Raw genomic sequence first — 23,976 nt, forward strand, 5'->3', positions numbered from 1 at the left:
CGAATTTACACTCGAAAGTGTATGTTAGTAGTAATTTTAAAATCAATAAAACATGGTTGAAGTACACAATGTACATTCTGCGATTTTCGGTGTCAATGCTTTCTCATAAATAACATACAGTAATTCTAATTAATATTTTGTTTGTGTAAAGTTGTAAAAATAAACCGAACCGAAGGAAATAATTAGAAACAGATATTAGATATAGTAGAACACGATTTTTTAACATAATAACGGTAGTATAGTGTATGGATTCACAATTAATATTAAAATTACAAATAAACATTTATTACAGAAATAAATGTCACTAATAATAATAATAATAATTATATCAATATTGTATAATAATGTAAATCTATATTAAGAAAAAATAAATTAGATTTGCTGCTTATGACATTTTTTTGTCAAATATAGAAAGTTTTGAATTTCTAATGAACTGAAGAAGAAATAAAATAATTTTTTAGCGTGCTATATTTAATGAAAATGTTTCTCCTAAACCGTCCTTAATATATTAACCTATTTTAAATACCTCTTTTAATTAATTAAATAAGTTCATGAAATGAAAATGCTTTAGTAGTGATCTGTTAAAAATTAAGTTTTAGTATGTTTTGTATTATGTTTATGAAACTTAAAATTTAATGTATCTCTTTTTCTATTATGCATTTTTTGGTTATATAATGTATATAAAAATAATACTTATAATGCTATTTGAAATTCTTCTGTTGGTTTATTGGAAGATTATAAATGCCAATAATTTATGTATATTTCATATTTTTGTAACCTTGAATCCAACAGTAAATCTTTGCATAACATCAATGATGAAAATGAACTTCCTCGCTATCGACTTAATAATATTGTAATATCTCCGAGCGTTGTTGAAAAGTACAAATATCAATTTCTTACGGAAGTTTGACACTAATAAAATATGTTGATGTCTGACATGGTAGTGTTTCCATTGCCGAAATAGCACGCACCTTAATAATAAATCAACAGATGACCCACTCAATATAATGAATCATTATTCATCGTGTTTTTGTATTCATTTTAAAAGATTGTTATTAATAAATTGTTACTACACTACCATTATACATTTTTCCATCGTTTCCCACAAATAGATCTTTAACCGTTCATAGCAAGAATAATTTTGGTACTATCATTCTCAAAGGCCTGTTTAGTCATCTTATTTCGCTATATCCAAGCTATTAAGTTTTATAGAGGGAGGGTTCCAAGTTGTCCGAGGGAGTAGGCGCAGTTGTCTGTGGGTCCTTTAGAATAGAAACTCGTAATCGCCATAAATATAATACTCATCCAGACTTTAAGAACAATTAATAAATATCTGAAAGGCTTTACAGATTGTGCTGATTATCTGAGCTCTATTCTGACAATTAAAGATGTATCTTTTAGACGCCCTGTTATCGTCCGAATCTATAACACCTACCACTTCTATTCACCACCTACCTTCTTATTATACGAAGAGAAGAGTATCAACTGTCTGGGTCGCCGGTCATGTAGGCATAGAATGTAATGAGAGAGCAGACCTCGCAGCTAAAGAAGCCACTCTAAGTGGCAGAGATATTCCTAGTCTCCCATTTTTTATGGACCTATATCCCATTATCGCAACTAATATTAATAATCTTATTCAACTGGAATGGGACTTGCTGGAGGGTGATAATAAATTATTGTCCATTAAGCAAGAATTCTTTGCCTGCTTATAATAGTCTACTAAAAGGTATAAACAGGTTCAGTTAAGTAAGTTACTCCCATTACTACAAACCACATCAATACATTTTTCAATTATCTCGAAGAAATACATTTAAAATATTCTATTTAATCCTTGTAATCCCATATTTAATTATATTTTAGATTTGTTATAATTAGAATAAGACTATTTTATCTTTATAAATTTTATGTTATATTTCATCTACTGTTTTTGTCTGAATATATTTATATATTATGTATTATGAACTATATTTTTTTACATTATTTTTATTTTACATCTGCTTTTATATAATAATATTTATATTTTGTCTATATTTTTACATTTGTTCACTGTGTAGTTACACATAAATGTTAAATTTTTAACATTTAGTTATGTTTTATATATCTTATTTTATAAAGAGTACCCGTCGGTGCTTATTTAGTCTTTAGAGTAATAATGTTCATGTATTAAATAACTCTGCTGTGTTTTTTCTCTATTCGGGTCTATCGAGTGTTATCGAAAAGTTACAATACTTCGGTATTAACAACAGCAAGTTGTTATATATCGAAAATAAAGATTTTCTTCCAACTAACCAACCAAATCTGATACTTTTCCTCTCTTTGTAATGTACTTATTATTAAAGTATTGATGACATTAATATAAGTCTAGTATATACTATATCAAATAATCAGCTTTTTAATCAGAATACAGCAACGTGTATAATTCATGGTTTCGAACAAGTAAATGTTCCGTGCGTATCCTCGTCCGATCGTTTGGCACAAATCCTAATTCATTATTTGCGTACTCCGCTTCTAATTTTGACCCGGAGTAATTAAAGGCTAATTCGTTAATTCGTATGGCTTAAGATCGATCGTCCAATGTATTCGGTGTCGCTGAAAATTAGATGGCTCGATTTGCATAAATGCATCTGTCCCCGTAGCACAACAAACACCTACTGAATTAACTAGTGCGAAAACCGTGACCCATAGAGATATATATTTGTTCCGATAATAGATCTTGTGCATTAAATATAAACCACATGGCCACAGTTTCGTGTCTAAGAAGCAATTAAGTGTCTTTAAATGTTAACTTTACTATATTGGTTAATTATTATTCATTTATATCAGTTTAAGAGGTATCCTTTTTTATAATTATTTATGTTTTATGGAAAGTTATTATTAGGGCTTTCCATATTAGTACCACTTACTATCTTATGACTGACTCTCGGTCATATCAATTTTAGTGTGTTTGCTTTCAAAAAGAATGATATAGGGCAGGATCTCAAAATATCCCTGCATGATGATCTCGCTTCAATTGATCTTGATTCAATGAAACATTTGTGATGGTCTTTAAGTTAGTTGGCAAGCTTATTGCCACAGTTCAAAGTTAGGAGCTCATGTTAATAACTCGGTTCAGTGCAGATAAATCATAGTTAGTACAAAGAAAAGGAAACTCTTAAGTATGATTTTAAATAACGGCCTAGTCGCCATTGCGTCTATTATTAAACCAGTTATTATATATTTCAATTACAGTAATCGAAAATTGGAATAGGTAAATTGACTAAAAATAAACCTAATATTGAATTCTTAAAATCAAATTTAATAATCTAAAATTCTTAATAAGAACAATTGAACAAATTTAAAGCAATCAATTATAATATGATCCTAAATTTCATTTCAAAATAAACGTGGAATAAATCAATATACATTATATAAATATATATAATATTATATAAATAGAAGGTTTTTTTTTAATTCTTCATCCAATTGTTTTCTAATATTTTTATGGAATTGCTTGTAATCAACTGTATACATGAATAATAATTAATTTGCCTTTTTTATTTTTCAATACTAATGTTCATCATCTTTATCTAGTATCCTTTTCATAAATCTATATCTAAAACATTATAACGTCGAATTTGTATATTTATAATATTGCATTTCAATGAATTGCTGATATAATTTAGTATTTTCTTGATTTGATAATAAATTAATAAAATCAGAAATAGACATACAAATAGTAAACACACTAGTAAATAATTCACAGTAGTATGAATTAATATAGATGTACAAAAGTAAATAAAGAAATAGTTTTTTATATTCTCTCGTATTCTATTAATGTTTATTCCTTTATTGGTCATAGTATATAATGACCCTAAAATAGGTAACATTTAACTAACCCTATTAACGATACAAACTGTTCTACAATTTTAAACAATATTCAATGTGAATAAATATTAAATTACAATTGTTCATGTTAAATTTATCGTTGACACGGGATATTATAAATGAAACTCTACGCCGTCTAAAAGTGATGGTAACCACAGGGAAATAGAAAAATTAAATTTACATAGTCAAGGAAAGACTTCTATTATACCATTAAATTTTAATAATTATTAGTTTGATACTTGTCATAGTAATGGTGGTAATGTATATCTAAGATTACATCAGATATTTCTTGCATTTATTAATTTATCATAACAGGTATCCAATAGGAATATAGTTTGGTAATGAAATATATTCATAGCATATTTATTTATGGTATCCAGTTATTAAGCAGTCATTAGATCTTTCTCATTATTTCCGATAAGAAATTACCAATTTGTATTTTTTTTAATATAATCTCTATACTAAAGCAAAGTTTTCATTCAACAATATTGTTGTCGAAATAAACAGATACGTTGATAGCAAAAGATGGATCAAGAAAATTCTCGTCAATAAACATCGATCTTATTCAAATCGTCATTCATAACGAAATCTACTCAAGGCAACAAATAGATCATAGCGGTAGATTATCATTAGTTAATAATCGATCGTATTAAAGTTGTTGCAAAAGAGTTGCAGTTCATAAAGAATGAAGGTAATTAATCTCGTATGAAACTCGAAAATGTAAATTCGCGATGGAAGTCAAAAACTTATTTATCATAATACTATCTTAGCTAACATATAGTAACTTATACTTGTATTCAAAATTCTTCACTATTTTGTAACTGTTTATGTCTATACATAGTATTATTAATTTATTAATTTTTAGTTTAGTTTTTTCTAAAAATACTGTTAAATTATTAAAATACACTTGTATTTCTAAATTCAACTTGTCTAGTTGACAAAATCTAAAACAGAATAAACGTGTATCAAATACATATACGATACAAACACAAATTGTATAAATAAAATAATAATCAATCAGTATATAAAACGAGATAAAACATAAATAAATATTATACATTTAAATATATCAATAGATAGATAGAATATAAAAATAAATAAATAAATAAAATTAACTTAAAAACACATATAAAACAATAACAGTATAAAAAATTAAAATTCATAATACATAATATATTAATATATTGAAACCAAATATAAAATAGATTGGTTTCTCTATAATAAAATTAAATATGGAGATAAGAAATTAGTTAGAATATTGTAAATGAATTTCATGTAAATAATCAAATATTTTATCGATGTGATTTGAAGTGAAAAAAGTTTTCAGATTTCTAGGTATGTTATGTCTATTTCGAATAGATCGTAGAGCCTCACATGATTGTAAAACATATCGGACTGTTTTTAATAGTCCACAATAATTACACAACGGAGGAACATCGCCAGTCATAAGATTTGAATGTGAGAACTGACAACGCCCGATCATTAGCCTATTTAACAGGACCTGCTTTACCTATTAATAAACAACGAAGTGTTAATTAATATTTCTCCTGCTCTAATAACTATTAAAATCAGCAAGAAGGGTGGTAAAAAACGAGAATAACAAAGAGTGTGAAGAGTTTTAATTGTTTTATGGCGTGTATGAGGAAAACAACTAAACTATTTAAGTAACAATATCTATATCAGCATGGATGGAATAAAAACATACACAAACCATGATAAAACACGATCTTCGAGGAGCAATAATAAACCAAATCCAGAGCTGTCTAATAGAGACCGAGAAACATTGAAAGGAATTTCAAAAGGCTTAATATTTATTTCAGAACTACCAGAATATTGTAACATATTCCTTTGCCTGTACAGTTACCAGACCACAAATTATGAAAACTAACTAAAGTTCATAATTACTGATAAAATAGATGATCCAGTCAACTTCGTATCACTTAGATCAATATTGAAAATCTTCTTCGACAGTAAAAATAGAGACTTGTTAGCCAGCCTAGGCCAAACAATATAAAAATAATAATATAATTTTGTGGCATACAAAAAGTTAAATTACCAACAAAATAAATTTAAATTAATATAACTGTTTGGGTTCGTTACCGACTTCAGAGTAGTCAGTTGGTAGTAGTTAAAATAATATTGTAAATAGATAAATGGGCTTAGGCAAGTATTAAGCCAAATTATGTGTATATAGTAGAATAAGTTAAATAAGTTTTTTGTTTATTTTTATTTAGTTATTACAACAACGTTTTTTTTGTGTTAAAAATATAAATTAAATTATTTTTTACATTTTAGTGAGTTCCTTATTTATTTTTTGAAGTCGGTTCAATTACTTTGTTAAAAATATTTCGTAGTATTTTTACTAAATCGTTGCAAAAATGTTCTTACATTTTGGACAACAGTTTGCTTCACACTTGGATTGTAAGCAAAGCGCCTATCAATTTCCACACCTGGAATATCCTTAAAATACGTATGCAAGAATTGATTATCTGCATCTGGTAGTAGCAACAGCGCTCCTAGTAAGTGATATATTTCTGCATTTGTTTAAGATTATATTAACTTATTTCCGATACAAATTTTATTATTACCAAAAAACTGTTATGCTATAATACCTCGAAAGTAGGTATGATATTCTCCTTTACAATATGCATTGCACCAAACGGCATCATTTGGAAACAACTATTAAAATTTTTAATGTTGGCCAAGAAGTAATTAAAATCATTTCTCATCCCAGATGAACACTAATGAGTGTAATGGATCTGGTGCGGGGACCAATGCCTTACAATATTAACAAACGATTTTCATAGCCCCAATTGTCACTGATTTGCTAACACCATAATATATTTCCGGACCGGAATGTTTTTCGGAATCGCTCATTTTAATTGTGTCGTGCTCACTCTCTTTGTGTTTGATGTACATGAACTCGTTACATACTAAGCCTATCCACTGCAGTTCCTGCTACTCTCAAACGTATTATTAATGTGATTATCATGTGAGGTAACTCGTCGCACATTTAATATACTTCGCCGACCTAATCTTCTCTGTAGTATTGTTAATAACAAAAACAAGAATAATTCTCGTGCACTAAATTTGTGATATAACATACATTACAAATGTGAAATACATTTACAAGGTATGCTCTATCATAAGTAGTCACTACATATTTCAACTCTATTCTTGGTAAATGTTTATTATGGCCACAGTTAAAATACGATTCGAAATTCTAATGATAATTTTGGTACATAATTATATCATATTAGATATCTATATAATTGTTTTTAACTTGATTTTAGCTCTATCGAATCGATGTACCTATCAAAAACCTACATTTGTATAAATCATGGTAAAGTATTAAACGGTCACTGCCAGCAATTTAACAGTGACGTTATTTATGATAGTGACAGTAACATTTTATATGGGAAAACAAAATTGTTGTTTTAACTATTTTCCTCTCAATTATTCTATAATTTTTCGTATAATCCTTGAATTTTAACCAACATTTCAAAGCCAAAACGAAAGAGACTAACGAACAACAATTAATTTTTAACTATACAAAGGATTTCCAGTACGATATTTTTGACAATGAATCAAAATATTCAAACACTATAAAATGTATATTGCAAAAAATTGCAGCTCTTCTCTAAACAAATTTTGACATAATGCCTTATTAAAAAAAAGATTAGTGTATATGTTAGGTATGTCCATTCGCATTAGTGTGTCTATCGTGATAATTGATCAATTCCAATCAAGTGCTGTAATTTTAAAAGGTTGGAGCATTGAAGAGACCATTCTATTCGGTAGCGACAGCGTATCGGTCCACGGTCCTGAAAACGATTGTTTTCGGAAATTGGATAAAAGCTGAAAAATAACCCGGGCCGAAACAAGACTTTCCATGAACGAAAAGGGCACGTCTTAAAGGATTAAATGTTGGTATTTACTGGGAATAGGGTCAATTCTTCTTGGCCATCTCTCCGATTCGAGAATAAGCTGTGCCTTTTCGTGGTTCAGGTGTGATTTAGGATTTGTACGGAAAGGGGGCGTTTTAACTTCTCATTAAACCGGCGAAAGGATTAAGATTAATCGAGATTGAAAAAGAATCTTCTTCGAAATTGCCTTTCGACCTTTCGGTTTCTAATTTGGATTTTTTCTCTTTTAGTTTCGGTAGATTGCAAATTTAATCATCGATTTTCAATGACGCGTTGGCCGTTTCGTCGGGATTCAGTTTTACTTTTATAATAACTGTGCCATTGAAAATAAATTGAGTTTGTAAAATATAGGGTAATTCAGTAGGAAGTCCAAATTCAAGAAGAAAATAATATAAACAAACCATGCTTATAATTTGAAATAATTATTATATTTTAAACATTTATAAAATATATAGCCTTTTTATACATTTTCCTCTGATATTTGTATCTAGATTCTAATTAGAATATGTCCATAGTTTAATATATGCACATTTCAAAATATTTCGTGCATTTATTAAATGTTTTTAAGAATAACCCTGTTTTCTATTAAAAAAAATATAGATATTTTCCACAGATTTTTTTTGCCCGATATATCGAAAATTCTTTAACCTATATTTTTCGATATTTCGTCAAAAAACTTAAATATACTACTTGAACATTTTAAAAACCTTTTAATTATTTTTAATAAGCATTCATAATTGATTCTTCATTTTAAAGATTTAGTGCGTTTTGGTACTTCTGGACCAATATATCTATTTTTTACTTAAAATTTTCGATACATCTTTTGTAAAATATTGATATATCAATATTTTTTTAAAATATTGATAGTACTTCATAGTACATCCAATGAAACAGCCGTCACAAAGTTTCCAAATCAAAATTGGGCTTTTGATTTACGTATACCAGTATATAACCTTTAATTATTATCACTAACATATTGAAGATTTTATTCAGAAACGAACAACAGAAACAGAAATCGATCTTTATTCGATTATATGTTCGGAAGCATTATACATTCTGTCTATTTTTAACTAGGATAAAATGAGAAGAAAAGATCTGCTCAGAGTTTGAAATGAATTCTGCATTTTTACAAACTGCATTTTGTAATATATTCGACATCGTCTTTGAGGTGCATTGGCTGTTTTATTGTATCCATATAAATGGCCTTCACTACCTTGATGTGTGAATATAGTACATTTCATTAACAACATTTTCTGCATGTTATTTATTTAAGTACTAATATACAAAAATTAAGCATACTATACAGTATGACGTATTTAAAATGAAATATTGAAAAACGATAAGTTAAAATTTCAGTCCACGAATAAGTTCTTCAAAAGACAATAAAATAAGTTGAGATGTTAAACTGAAATAAATTATATCATAACCTATTACGGTTCAGCAGAAATAATAAAATAATATTTTTTTCGTGGCTTTCTAGACTTCCCAGACTATATTTTTTCGTTCAAGTCGTCTGTCTTATACTTGTCTAGCCTTTTTTTAATTGTTCTTCTTCCTGTTATTTTAGCTTCCCATAACTATTTTAGATATATTTTGCAAAATTTGTCTGATGACGGCATTATTAACGCAGTTTTCTCATTTATTTCTAAATCCTAGTGCTTGTTATTCTTTTATTTTTGTATTTCTGGTACATTCAGGAACTGTAGTTGTTATTGGTTATTTTAGTTAGTTAGTTATTTGTTATTTTATTGTTATATTATATTATAGTTATATTTGTTAGTTATTTTATTTTTTGTGATTAACAATTAAATATCCGCACTAAATAGCCGAGTGTATTCTATATTATAAATCACTGAACCAATCGTAGACTCAGGAACTATCAGTGCACGAAGTAAACGTGGAAAATAATAAAATCATAATTACAATAAATTATAATTATATGTCAAGAAAACAATGCGTCGGTTCAATGAGGTAATCAGGAATAAATTCCCGTTAAAGAACGATGCAGCTGCGGGAAATGGAAGGTAATATCGGCCCGTTTTTGTTGTAAATAATAATTTATCGAAACGGGAGGGGAAGACGGAGAATGGCAACCGGCAATCTCGAAGCGTGCTCATTTCCAAAATGAAAACTAGAAAGCAAGGTGGGAGACTGTTCGGACTATTGGTGGAATTCGACGATGTATCGAGCGGTTCGACCAAGGCAGATAATAATTTAGTAGCGCGTGGCGTGACGTGACTGGTTTGCGTGATTGGCAACTTCATAAAATATAACAATAAAAAATTCCTTATCGGGCTCTTCCATTTCGAAGCTCCTTCGACGAAATGAATTTCGTAATAATAAATCGGTAGTAATGGTGCTTTAGTTAAGTGTGGCTGCGTTGGCTTATTTTGCTAAGAGCTAATAGAAGATGTGAATTGACCTGAAAGCTAAGATATGTATCAAATAGTTATTTCACCACTACAATGTAGTTTCTGTTTCTAAGGAAGAAAATAACTATTACTTTTTTATTTGTATAACTGATTATATGCTATCTTGAGCCTGATTAAAATTAAATAAGAATATTAACAGTTATATAATAGTAATCAAAATGGGTGTTTATTATATAAAAAAATTAAGTTATTGATGTATAAGTATGTATCAACGATATATTTGTATATTAAGATACATTCAACTAAAATTGTTCTAAGAATGGATAAATTATATTCCTTTTGTATTCCCTTAAATCTTCTTTGTAACATAATTATTACCCTTATTTTATATATTTTATATATTCTATATTTTATATTATATATATATATATATATATATATATATATATATATATATATATATATATATATATAATTATATATATATATATATATAAATAAAAATGTTCTGTTTTAAGACTTGAACATATCTTTGTTTGAACAGTCGCAATTCATAATCTAACATGTTCACAAACTGTTAGGTAATTTGTAAAACCTCATTAGAGTAACATCATTACGTTATTACAATATATATTTCTTATGCTTTATGTTTTATCACGGCATACTCTTTGGTATATTGTCCCCTTCTTTAGGATCTACTTATATAACTCGAAATAATGACCTGAAGACGTAGTTCCGAAAGTTGTCATATAAATAATTGCTTCCTATGGCTAAAGACACTATAATATTATAAAATTGCAACACAACAAAATTATATTACTTCATACGCAAATATCATAAAGGATGATATTTCAAGTGTATATTGCTTCGACGTACACCTTCAACTGTAAACTTCTGCTTAGATTCCGGGAACTAAGAAATATTTCTGCAACTTACGAACTTCCTATGGTTCACTGCTAAAGCTTCAAAATATTTCAGCAACTTCACTCTGGCTTTGGTAGCTCTGTAATTGCGACACTTCTATCTAAATTCCAACAATCTAGAATTAACGAGTACTTCTTCGCCTTCTGATATCTAAATCTCAATAATTTACGACTCGGTGTGTTTTCAAAACTACGCTAGAGCTGGTTTCATCAACTTCTTATCAATTATATTGCAATAGCTTCTTCCGTCACTTTTCCTTTGTCATCCAAATTTTAATTATACGAAAACCTAATACTATTCATAACTGTGGAAAGATTACCTGTCCACCTTCAACCTGATTTCTTTTGTTAACAATTTGTTCGATTGCGGTTAACTGAATAAATTAAAAAAGATAGATGATCTTCCTGAAATAATCAGCTGCGCAAGTTTTTATTGGTGTAAGGATGAAAACACGCTTGTATTGTACTGAAGCAATTTTACTTCAGGAATAATAATTAAAAAATAAATTGGTCAGCAGAATTTGACAGTCTTTCATTGAAATTTTATGGAATAATAATATTTGTCCAATTTGAATCCTTTAATATTTGTCCTAAAATTTATATATAATCATTATAATCTATATAAACATTTAGTTGATATTTTTTTAAATCCTGATATATTAAAATTGTTATTATATATAACATAAACTAATTATAATATTTAGAATTGGTGATTAAAACTTGTTTACGTTCCATTAGTGATATTTTATATCATTGGTAAATTGAATCGGCGATCTACAAAACTTATCGTCAAGTTTCATGTCACTATAAGTGATGTAAAGAAAACTATCAATAACGCCGAAGACATGCCTGAATCTAGGTCTGTCATAAAAATCCAAATTACCAGTAATGGTTAGTAATAATGAAGATGGAAAACGAATCGTAAATATTTTCCCGCTGTAAAACAAACTTCGCTTAGACACTTTTATACTAGGAAAATATAAGGAGGATAATTGGTTTTCTTTTATTCCCTGAAAACATGTTACAGCAAAAACATAACTATATTATAGGGAAGACTTCCAGTTATTTAGTTTTCAATTAATACAAACATTTATTGATTACGTGCTTCGTTATAAATGAAAAATAAACTAATTATCGAACGTCAATTTCTATCCAATATTTCCGTTTATACCGCCATAATTTAAAGAAATATAAATTTATTTGTGGTAATTATGAAGCACTTTTTCAAAAATATACTATGGTATAATAATATGATTACACTGTCTAACAGGATATAGGAAATTACGCTAATTTATCACTGCTGGCTCAATCTCATAATATGAAAAATATGCGCCCACTATAATTAATTTTAAAAATATATGATATGTTGAGATGATATAGTGATTGTCAGGTTAGTCAATGCTTCAGAACCTAACAATTGATTATGGAAATTGCAAAGTATTAATACATAACTGCATATAAAGTGGTAGAATCATCAATTTTCGGACACTAATTTCATCTCGCAAAACGATGTTTACTCTGACTCTAATAGCACCTATGGTGGTTAACATAAATAACAATCTTGTAACCTCAGTGTTTTATCATATTATTGGTTTAAAATATATAAGTAATATATCGTAAATTCCAACTCCACTCCGAGTTTAAAGCAAATTTTTCGGTTTTAATGAATGAGCTGTATATAATTTGCCATGTCAAACATATGACTAGAAGAAGATTATTGAAACATTTTGGGATAATTTCTTTGTATTATATGATGACACTTTGATGAGAGTAAATACGACCTTTGAAATTTAAAAAAAAATGCACTAGTTCCAGACTTTATAATTTATCAACAATAAATTCTTTATTCCGCTTGCTTATTCACTATATAATCATCTCTCACACGTGTAATAGCTGTTAAATATCGGGTTCAGTTTTTTATTAGTTTATTTCAAAGGTCCTTAATTTCTTTTTGTAATTTATAATTGACACAGACAAACAAAAGCAGTAGACAAAAGCTACAAATAGTATGCATATTTTAATTAAAATACATATAAAATCCACAATATCTAAGTAAGTAACTTCGCCATTAAGTTGAAATCAGATATGAAATTCGAATACATAAATCGATGCGGATCATTCAAACTGATTCGGATAATTTCCATAGCTACTAAACTTTAACCAAACCGTTAACGTCATATTTATCGATAACTTTAAGGCATTTTAGTATGAAACTGTTCTAAAGTTACCCGTACTTACGAGACGTATACCGTACAAGATACTGCATAGAGCTAATGTCATACTTGGAAACACCTGCAGATGGAAATATTCCTTGCCGAATTTCGATGCATACGACCGTCTAAATCTTTTTTATGTGTGCCAATTTTGCATTTTCTTACCGGTCCAGGCTATAAGTTACCGAAGCGCTCGCTTTATCGGGCGCTTTAAGAAGATAGGAACTGTTTATTCAAAATCGTGCGATATTTTAAACTCGAACGCGCCCGAAGCTTCGATATTTTGATTAAAGTCCCGTAAATCCGAGAACGGGAGCGGCTCTCGACCCGAGAGATTCTTTAATCAATTAGAGATATAGGGCTAACTCGAAGGAACGGTAATTTTTGCAAGAGCGGAAGGGAAAGAGCGGAGACTGATTGAGTAAATGTGATTTGCATATATATATATATATATATATATATATATATATATATATATATATATATATATATAATATTTCTTCACAAATAAATTGTTATGGTGCCATTTGCCACCGCGATTGTACTTCTTCGGTTAACAAGCGCATAGAATGTCTGCATCAATTTCAATGGATGATTCCAATCATCATGTGTCTAGGTTTTATGATTGATGTTCCACTTCTTTCACAGATCAACGTTGGCTTGACAACACATCCAAACAAATATACTATTATCGTGATTAGTGGATAATATAATTATGATTTCTCTAATAAGATTGGATGTTAACAATCATGTTATACAACACAACACGCTTGACTATTATTATCCAATTTAAATGATCATTCTAGGTCGAGGTGATATTCGAACTAGAATTAATATCTTATTGCTTAATTATATCGTTCCATTTTATTGTTTAATATATAAGTATATTATAGAATATTAAATATGGATAATACATATAAAATAGTTGAAACACAGATAAAAATATATTAAAATTAATATATAAACGAATACTAAAATTACCTTTTATTCAATGTTAACTTCTGAGCAGTTTGACATATTAGCTCTCTAGGTGTATGGCATCACAAGATTTTTTGCACCTGTATGGTAAATATTAGATAGCAATTAATATAAATATACATATAAATAATATAGTGGAATCATTAAGCGAAGAATGTCCAACAAAGCAAAATGTACCTGAAGCATTACTTTTATAATCTCCTTGAGAAAAAACTATCACTGAAAGTTATCCTTTGTTTGGTATACTGGTGCTCTTTAGTCCTTTAATCAAAGGCAAACCAATTTAATTTCAATATATTTAAAGCCGATAATTTCAATATCGAACGAAAAAAGATAATTTTCCTATGACAAACATTTGGTCTTTGGAGATGTAAATTTATAAGGTCTATTTTTATAATGTTATTTACAAAAAAGTATATGGAAATAGAAATAATCTACTGTAACTGTCTCTGAAGCGAAATCTTAATTTCTGGACTTGAAAATGCGAAGTATCAATGTAAACAATTATTAAGCCACTTAACTTAAATGGGTCTCGTCTAGTATTGGCTTATACAGTCTAAATCCTAAATACGTAATACTCAATATTATATTTTTTATTTAAAGAAATCTGATTATGATGTCCATGAAACATTTTTTAAACTTATAGTGATGCTGTATAGTCATATCCGAAATGTTAGTTTTGTGTTCAACGATAGTTACTATTTTAATGTAATTTTAATGTGATGTAAATGGCAAAGAAGGATCTGACTAAAGAAGTTGTAAGAGAACTAATTGCAACTCTTATCAGGCGAAAATCTAGGTCAAACTCTTAAAGAAACTTCAGACATAAGCACAGATGATCAATTAACAATGAGCAAGACACAATTTAACTGAAAACGCCATTTCTACTACTTTAAAAATGCAGTTTCGTTATTTGTCAAGTAAAAGTTTTTCAGAAAATAGTGTTTTCTGTAACAATGAGCATTTACTATGACAATCGGCTACAATTTCAAAAATGGATTAGCCCAGGGAAACCATCCAGTTCGACGCTAGAAGAATATAGATATAAAACTAACTATGCATATGGTGATATAAGTGGTACTAGAATCAAATGAAATTTTTGCTGCAGCAACCTATTGTTGTAAATAATGACAAGCAACAGCGAACAACAACAACAGCAACTGCTTTTGCATAATAACACTCGACCACACGTTGCAAGAGTTATTGAAGTATATACTGATGTGGATCGAATTGGAAATTCATCCTCAGTGATCGTACTCATCAGGTGTAGTGTCTTCTGAATACCATTTGTTCAAATGGATACAGCAGGGCATAACTCACACACGGTCTCAATATGGTAAGTAATTTAAAATGATGCCCTATTGCCAGAAAGAGAGAAATGTGAAAAATGATTTAGAATGCTGGTATCCAGTAGTTGATTCTATATGTCGTAATTTAAGTTATATTAATTCAAAAGTCATTATAATAAATCAAGATGGTCACTAGGATTAAAATATTTCCGGATAAAACGAGACTATTATCAGACCTATCGCTATTTAGTTTTACCATATCCATTTAACATTGTAGTTGTACATCGTAGAACGTAATTGTGTCAGCGATTAATCTGACCCCCTCCTAATAATACAATTTAACACCCTTCACTCTTAGCCAATAATAAACGACAACGATCTCCAATAAATCGACAACGGTCCAATTTAAGCCACCCACGGTAAAAAAAAAGCGGCCAAACACGGTCCGAAGTCCGGCAGTGCATTTGTTAGCGTCGATCTGCACTGTGCGGTGTCGTGTGGTGTTAATTAATAACGGCAGTCCGAGCGGGGCAAATGGGGTGCAAAATGCCTCCCCCGGCTATGAATCAGGGGGGTTATTTATTGCCGCAGATCCGACCTGAACTTCTACCGTACGTATCGATATTGGTCGGCGATCGGTGTCGATAATTGGGGCGTCCCAAAGCCGTTTTCCGGGGGGAAGGGAGATGCGCTGGTTACCGAAGGAATGCAGATCGGGATAGGATTGTTCTGGGGGGGGGGGCTATTAATTTTCTAATCTATCCGATCTATCCGGGAAATTTATTAAGACATTAAGAAGGTTTTATAATTTTGAATTGATATTACACTAGTTACCTTAAAATAAAATGGAAACTTCTAAAAAAACACAGTGAAAACAAATCTAAAGTAAGTTCAGTATGCTTTTATTTTTCAGCATAATTTCTGTTAATTTTAATGACCGTATGCCAACGGTCCATCACGACGACTGCATTTTGTCGAAAATTGTTTTATGTGAAAGAAGTTTTGGAGCTGAACAGGGAGGGAGCTAATATTTTATCTACAATTCTTTTATTTTTTTACATGTTCCTTCCAGCGACGTTTTGTCTTAAGGATCATTTTGTAATATTTAGCCTTGTTATTATATGAAATGATTTAGAATTTAGATTTAGAAATATTTATTGTTATTGGTGCTTGTGTCGTCTGATAATACGTAAACAGCACATGCATATTTACTTTCGTTAATGTTTATTTTCAAACTCTGTGTCCAATGGTTTATATTGTTACTTGCTTGTTGTAAATTTAGTGTAGATTCTTCCCTATTGTTTCCGACAGCAAGAATCGGATTGTTATCAGCAAATGTAACAATCGTGATATTTTCCATTTGTGGTATATCAGATCTATAGAGTAGATGTGTAAGAGCTCTCTTCTATAAACCAAGCGGTTGGTCTAAGAATTAGAACGTAATAATAATTTAAGATTATAAGTTATTCAATATGAAGGGTACTCCTGGCAAAAAAATATTTATTATGCCAACATTTTCTGAACACGAATTTGGTTCAGGGCTGAAGCCGCAAGCATACAGCACTTAATTCAATAACCTTGACGATGAAACGAATCACGAAATATTTTTATCCCTTTTAAAGTCTAGATATAAAATAGTTTTGTTTCCTTGTTGCTTTCACATATCACTGTTATCTCGTTCTCAGCATAGTTCTACTGTTGATGTGTAGACGACACTCCGCAAATTTATTGAACAACTTTATATATATACTCTTCTCTGACTTCTGTCACACTGAATATGTGACTTGTCTAATTTTTGTTCATTAATAGTTCTAAAAGATTACCGAATGCCAAAGTAAATAAAAATAAGTAAAAATAAAATAAAATAAAATAAAAATGTAATATAGAAGAAAACTAATCAAAAAGGATCCTTGTCAAAACTGTTACCTATACCAACCATAGACTAAGAGACTGAAGGACTGAACAGATGAATATTTTGGGACACAGAGAACTGGTTTCTGTGCCTTGGTATACTTGTACACTACATACTTCGATTTATTAGTGGGTACAAGATATAGGTATATTAATGTCTGGTTTAAATTGTGACGATTGTCGTCTCTATCAACAATTAAACAAGTCAACTCTTCTTGCCATTAAAATACATTTTAAATGCTAATTAAAAATTTTGATCTATATATATTTTATCATAATTTATCGATATAAAGTTGACTATTAATGTGTAACAACTGTTGGACTAGATATGGAAAAGCATAATTTGAGGAGTGCTTTAGCAACATATTAATATACATAGACTATCAAAATTCCCATATCCATGTTTAATAATTCAATTAGCACTAGATTTCAAACCTCTTAAAAGTAAATAATTAATTATTTTAATAGCTTTTAGATTAGTATTATTTTTTGAAATTCAAGTTATGTTTCTTTTTGTAGTTGCGTATCATTGTATCATCGTTTATTATTTGTGTTTTAGTATCGATATGAGCTAATTAGTTAGCGATATAGACACTTTTGAAAGGTCGATCCAAACTTACGGCGAATTTTGAAAGAGTAGGTCTTATTATATATATATTGAACCTAAGAAGTTAAAAGTGAACGTAATTTGAGTGAAAGGGGCCACATAATTTAATTTTAAAACCACAATATTCTCCACTGTAAAAGAACATTAAAATTTTCATCGCAAAAAACAATACAGAAATAAGCACTCACTGGTTTTAATAAACTAATATAATATCAACGATATATTTGTTTACATGGAATAAAAATCGTCTTTCTAAAAAACGAATTATATACTGTTAATCCACTTACTTCAACTTACGCGATGATAATCAATTTATCTTTAACCTAGTCCCAACACTAAACTGAAGCATTCTCATGAGCTTGTTATTATAGATAACGTTTGCATTTGCCCATGTAATTCATCTCTCACGTATACGAACCGTTGACGATCTTGTCTTTTGAGCCGCCAATTCCACGTTGCTCCAAGCGGATATGCTTACTATTGAGTATAAATTTTCCGCTAATGAAGCATTAATCACCATAGATATTGCTGTTGATATTCCTTTCTGATAGCTACTTAATCTGTCAGCGCTAAATTATATTCATCGTAAAGCCATAGCAATTTGCTCAAGTGTTCTGTTTAAAGAAATCCACTTAAGATATGTATTTTAGTGAAATAATAAGTCTTTGTGAAAGCTTTGGATTATAATGTAATACATATCAAATTTCTCTAGATTATAATTTAAATCAATACTCGATTACTAGATTGTGCCCCAAGTAGCTCTGATTAAAGCTCTCAACAGGAGTAAAACAAAATATTCAATACACAGTTTATAGAGTAGCTTTAACAAGTTTTGAGGTTTTTTTGTAACTTAGTTTTATTCATAGATTGTTAGAATTGTTTTTATTTAAAGTGCAGTTTAATTTTCAATTCCTCACAAATACTCTTTAGTATACTCCCACATCAAATTCAACATTCCTAGGCTTTTTAAAACATTCGAAAACTTGTTTCACCCAAATTAATATTACCATATGATTCCAAAAGCAATCGAATTGTCTTTCTTGAAATTAAAATTAAGGTACATACAAGACTCGAAAAGATAAAAACAAAAAAATATTTGAGGCTGATACAAATATAGTACATAGTTAAAAATATGTTGTTGGCTTTTAAGTCTTTTTGCATGCATTATGATCATGTTTTCTGTTTAAAGTTTATCGAGAAAAATTAGTACAATATATATTAATCAAAATGATTTCCATCGTTTTCTACTATTTTTCCCCATCTTTCTGGCAACATAACGATTTCATATCGAAGGAATTATATTGATTTGTCAGAGATCATCGATCTATTTTGACAGTACTTCATAATTTCTAAACCGCTTGTCATCCGTGCATGCTACATTAATGTGAACAAACGATAATCTAAAGGCACTATGTCCCCATTCGAACTGCAACAGTGTATCCTTCACAAATATATGTATTCTGGTTTGGCAGAAACAAAAATATATGTTGAATAAATTCAGGATTTATAAATTATTAACTATATGATGAAGAGAAATCAGTTAACTTTTTGAACTTTTTAACACTCTTCACTGCATAATTTAGTAAGTGAAAATTATATAAATATTATTATATTACTACGCTACTCAAAATATTGCTGATATATGGTATAATGCTGGTATTTTTTTAATAATACATCATTCAATTTCAAGTGACATCTGCAATAATAGTTTTAGCAGTTTTATTCGGGTTTAGCAGTTAGCAATACACCTTACAGTTACAATTGCAGTTACAATAACACCTCACCGATCCATTCATATGCGCAGCAAGGCTTTATGGCTACGAATATTATGCTTCGGTTTCAATATAGATGACGGTCTAGACACCTTCTTTGTCGAATATATGGAATTTTTATATACTCAATGTAAATCGATTTTAATATATTATTGTATTAATTATGAGATCTTATAATGACGTTAAATTGAATATATTAAATAAAAATGTTTTCGATGTTATTGAAAAATATTTGAAATATAAATGTACTATGTGTACGATCAATAATCAAGTATTTTTTATGTTTTAAAACCAATCCAACAGTCCCATATATAGTTTCATATACATTGTTAGATTTATATATAAAAGGACCCGAGAGATCTAAAACCCTCATAACAGGCAGCCAGCTCTTAATCCTACCACTTTGTTGCCAGAACAGCCAACGAAGCCAAAACAATAACGGTTTTCTCAATCCCGTAACGATGTCCAATCAGAGAGATGTACACAGACCATATTTTTAGCACAAAGGTGCGAATTCTGAGCGAGTTAAGGGTAGTATCGCATCTGGTACAAGACAAGACAAATTGTTCTAAACTATCATTTTGTTTCGATCCTCTTAAGGTAACAATTAATCACAATTACGGCTGCCGTTGCCATCGTGTTTAATTTATTCGTAGAGGAATTAGGTCCATTTTCCAGGACCAACAAAGCATATCTAAAATAAAATGTACACGTGTAATATTATAGAATGTAAATAATATATTCATATACTTAACGTTTTAATTCAATTAATCTTACTAAAAATCATGTTTTCAACAATCAAATTGCATCAGAATGAATATGTTCCGAACATTTTGAGGTTTTCAAAAAATAATCTACACCTGCTGAAGACAAAAATAAAAAAATTATGATGTTAGGCTATTTAGTAGGTTTTTGTCACACGTCAGATGCCAAACTGCCACCTTTCTGACTAGTCTAAGGTTATAAACATAATTTATAATTTTATTACAGCTTGTGTTATCGAAATTGAAATTATTAGTTCAATAGTAATCACACAATTTTGAAATTGATATGTTAGTTTTTGCTGCATTTGTGACGAACTGGCATTTTTGACACTAAAAAAGATGCCTATGATATATTATAAAGGGGAACGCAAATGCAAATGATTTCCGCAAACATTTTTCAAGCCAGCTTGGTTAGGGCAGTGATCAAAGAGACAGGGCGGTCCTCCTACTGTTATGAAAACAATATGTTCGAAACCTGCTGGAAGTAAGTTAAGGTGCTTTGTAAGATCAGTACTTTTTACAAGATTATTGGAATTTAGTGCCTGTTGAAGTGAAAATCAGTATTCAGAAATGGCATATTGTTCTCATCTACGGTGGTGATTAATATTTTCGAAAATATTTACATTATCTATGATTTGAGGTAATTGCTACAATAACGAATACAATAATCAGTCTGATATGTGTAATCAAAATTATCACATTCTACTCGAAATATTGTTAAAATGTTCAATATAGTATATTGAAATTTGTTTTCAACATTTCGAATTATTTTTGCTATTTTCTACTGATCAAAATAAGCATGCTTCGAAAAGCAGATTGAGGTTGAATGATCACAGATAATATGAAATATTATCCCCATAATAGACAGATACATTTTCTGGCTGATTATATAGTTTTGTACTCGATCTCATATAAGAAATAAATTCCGATTTTGTTACTTCATGACTAAATTTCGATACGACAGAAAACAATAGTAATGTATCAAACGTAGAAACGCGGTCATCCCTTAAAGTAAATCAATCGAATGGTATTTTTACAGCAAACAATAAAAGTTTTACACGGCAACCGAAACGAATCACGAGGGGACACTTATTGTACCGAAGTCTGGAATAAAATAACAGAAGAAAAATTACGGGGAAAAATGTTTGCTCATTGACCCTTTTTTTTTCAAGCTATTCAAACCTTATATATAATCTATCCAAAGTAACAGTGAACTCACGTCATCACTATGTCGCACGTATTGTTTATTGGAGATTCTCATTTTATTCTAGTTAAACAGAGACACAATTTTATTAGATTTTACTGCATATTCAATGGAATTGATATTGTGAGCGTGGCAAAGAATTACTACAATGGACATGCAAATCGAAATGGATATACAAGAACTGTTTGGATATGCGGAGAGAAGGTTTGTCTGCAATAACATCTTTCGATTTGGATGAACTCCATCAGACACACTTAAGAAGAATGTAGTTGTGAACAACTGTTATATTGGAAATTATTAGTTCAGTTCCTGACATGAATATTACTCAGTTATTACTCAATATTACTCAGTTAAGTGAAAGTTACAGTGACTATATGAAACTTTTGGTATTGGATAATTGTCAAACAATTATTGTAGAATGTAAAATATTCTCTGCATAAATATGTGTGTAATTTTTAGAACATATGTGAGCATCTGATTAGAATGTATGAGAAAAGAGCAAATACTGTTTTGTAGATATGGCAAATGTATTAGGAATAAGATAAGATTAGGTAAGAAAAGAAACGAAGTAGAAATTAATAATATCAAAATGACTTGACAAGGAAACACAGCAGCGAAGGAAGCAAGAACTAAACGTAGAAAGATAAATATGCTCTATAATGAAAGTAAATACAAATACATACAGTTACTTGGATATACAATTTTTAATTAGGTGAATTAGGCCGCCTTCAGGAAATACCACTACCTAAAAAAGGCACCTCTGGAGGAGTGGAGTACTTCATAAGTGGTGTAAAAGAAATTCAATGTAAATATAATAAATCAATTTTAACCTACAAAACATGGGAAATTACCTGTAGTTTAAGTCCTTCGATAATATATGTATGAGGTGCACTATTATGTTTTCTTTTTAATTATTTTATTTACATTAGAATTTTGTTATATGTAAAAGAGAAAATAAACAAAAAGTTAAAATTAATGCGGCAACATTGTGACGTTTTGACATTTTAAATTGATGACGTGAGTTCACTGTTTTATTAGATAGATTATATATACCATTCCCTGTTTCCTTAGATCTCCACTTCAAACGCCAGTTCGACAACGCAATGAAAAAAATTCCGAACTCGATTATTTCAGAGCTCACCGAAATCACCACAAACTCCGCCGAATATAAACTTTTATATTGTCGTACTTCTCCCATAAATAGTTTTAAAAGATTTTGCGGCGAGGCTTAATAGAATAATACCTTATAAAAACTTTTTAAAACGAATATTCGGCCTAGCGTAACGGCCCGAAAATTGGAAATGGGAACTAACTTTCGTTTTTTTTGTCTGTTGCAGGTTTCGGTTTTGTCACATTTCAAAGCGAAGATGTGGTTGATAAAGTTTGCGAAATTCATTTCCACGAGATTAACAATAAAATGGTAAGTTTTGTGGCATGTTCTTTTTCATTATTTCTCTATTTCTGCTCGAAACTTTTCGTGGAAGTTATTTCTGACGTTCCGCAGCTACAGATAAATTATAAATTTGAAAGTTTCAAACAGAAATAGGAATATTCGATAAGGAATTCGGTGCATGTCTATGTAAATAGATGCCTCATATTTTCTTACTTCATTTCTAATGTAACACTACGGAGGATAGATATCAGTTTGTATTTCAGACAGGAAGCTTTTTGCTTCACTGCCTCCTAGCATGACTGATGCATACTCTATTTCTATTATGAAACAAAAACTCGCTTCCGAAAAATATATTATTCAATAATATTACGGAAATATCTTAGTAAAATCAATATATATTTCGATTAAATTAACAAATGAGCTCATAATTAGAATTAGTAATTAATAGCGGATATTGTTAGTTGCAAATAAATCATTAAAATATGTTTATAACAAATTTTAATCACATTACTCTTAATCTACCGGAGATGGCAAAGCATTCTAAATACATAAAGTTGTATTGGAGTAACAATTACGTATGATTATAAAATTTCGAATGTATTTTTGTTATCCATCTCTCTGGGGGCGAAGTTATCTAGCAGCAGTTACAAATACAAGATATAATAATAATATAAATATAAGATGGTTTTCTGAACCTTTCACGCTAGTTCTCGAAATGTGGAATTTCGAGCTACAATAGCTTCTCAATCTCTACATTTTT

General features: G+C 29.6%; 1 protein-coding gene across 9 annotated transcripts in view; it reads left to right on the forward strand.

The window, feature by feature from the left end:
- Positions 1–23,976, forward strand: part of Rbp6 (RNA-binding protein 6) — a 752,769-nt gene that overhangs the window by 647,521 nt on the left and 81,272 nt on the right. For all 9 annotated transcript variants that reach the window (XM_076395624.1, XM_076395626.1, XM_076395622.1 and 6 more), the window contains one exon: positions 23,161–23,243. In XM_076395624.1, the coding sequence (XP_076251739.1) occupies positions 23,161–23,243 (83 nt within the window). The remainder of the gene's footprint in view (positions 1–23,160; positions 23,244–23,976) is intronic.

Source organism: Rhynchophorus ferrugineus, unplaced genomic scaffold (assembly GCF_030347505.1).
Source record: "Rhynchophorus ferrugineus isolate W39M unplaced genomic scaffold, kcgeb_rfMv2 rfM2, whole genome shotgun sequence".
Taxonomy (NCBI): Eukaryota; Metazoa; Arthropoda; class Insecta; order Coleoptera; family Curculionidae; genus Rhynchophorus; species Rhynchophorus ferrugineus.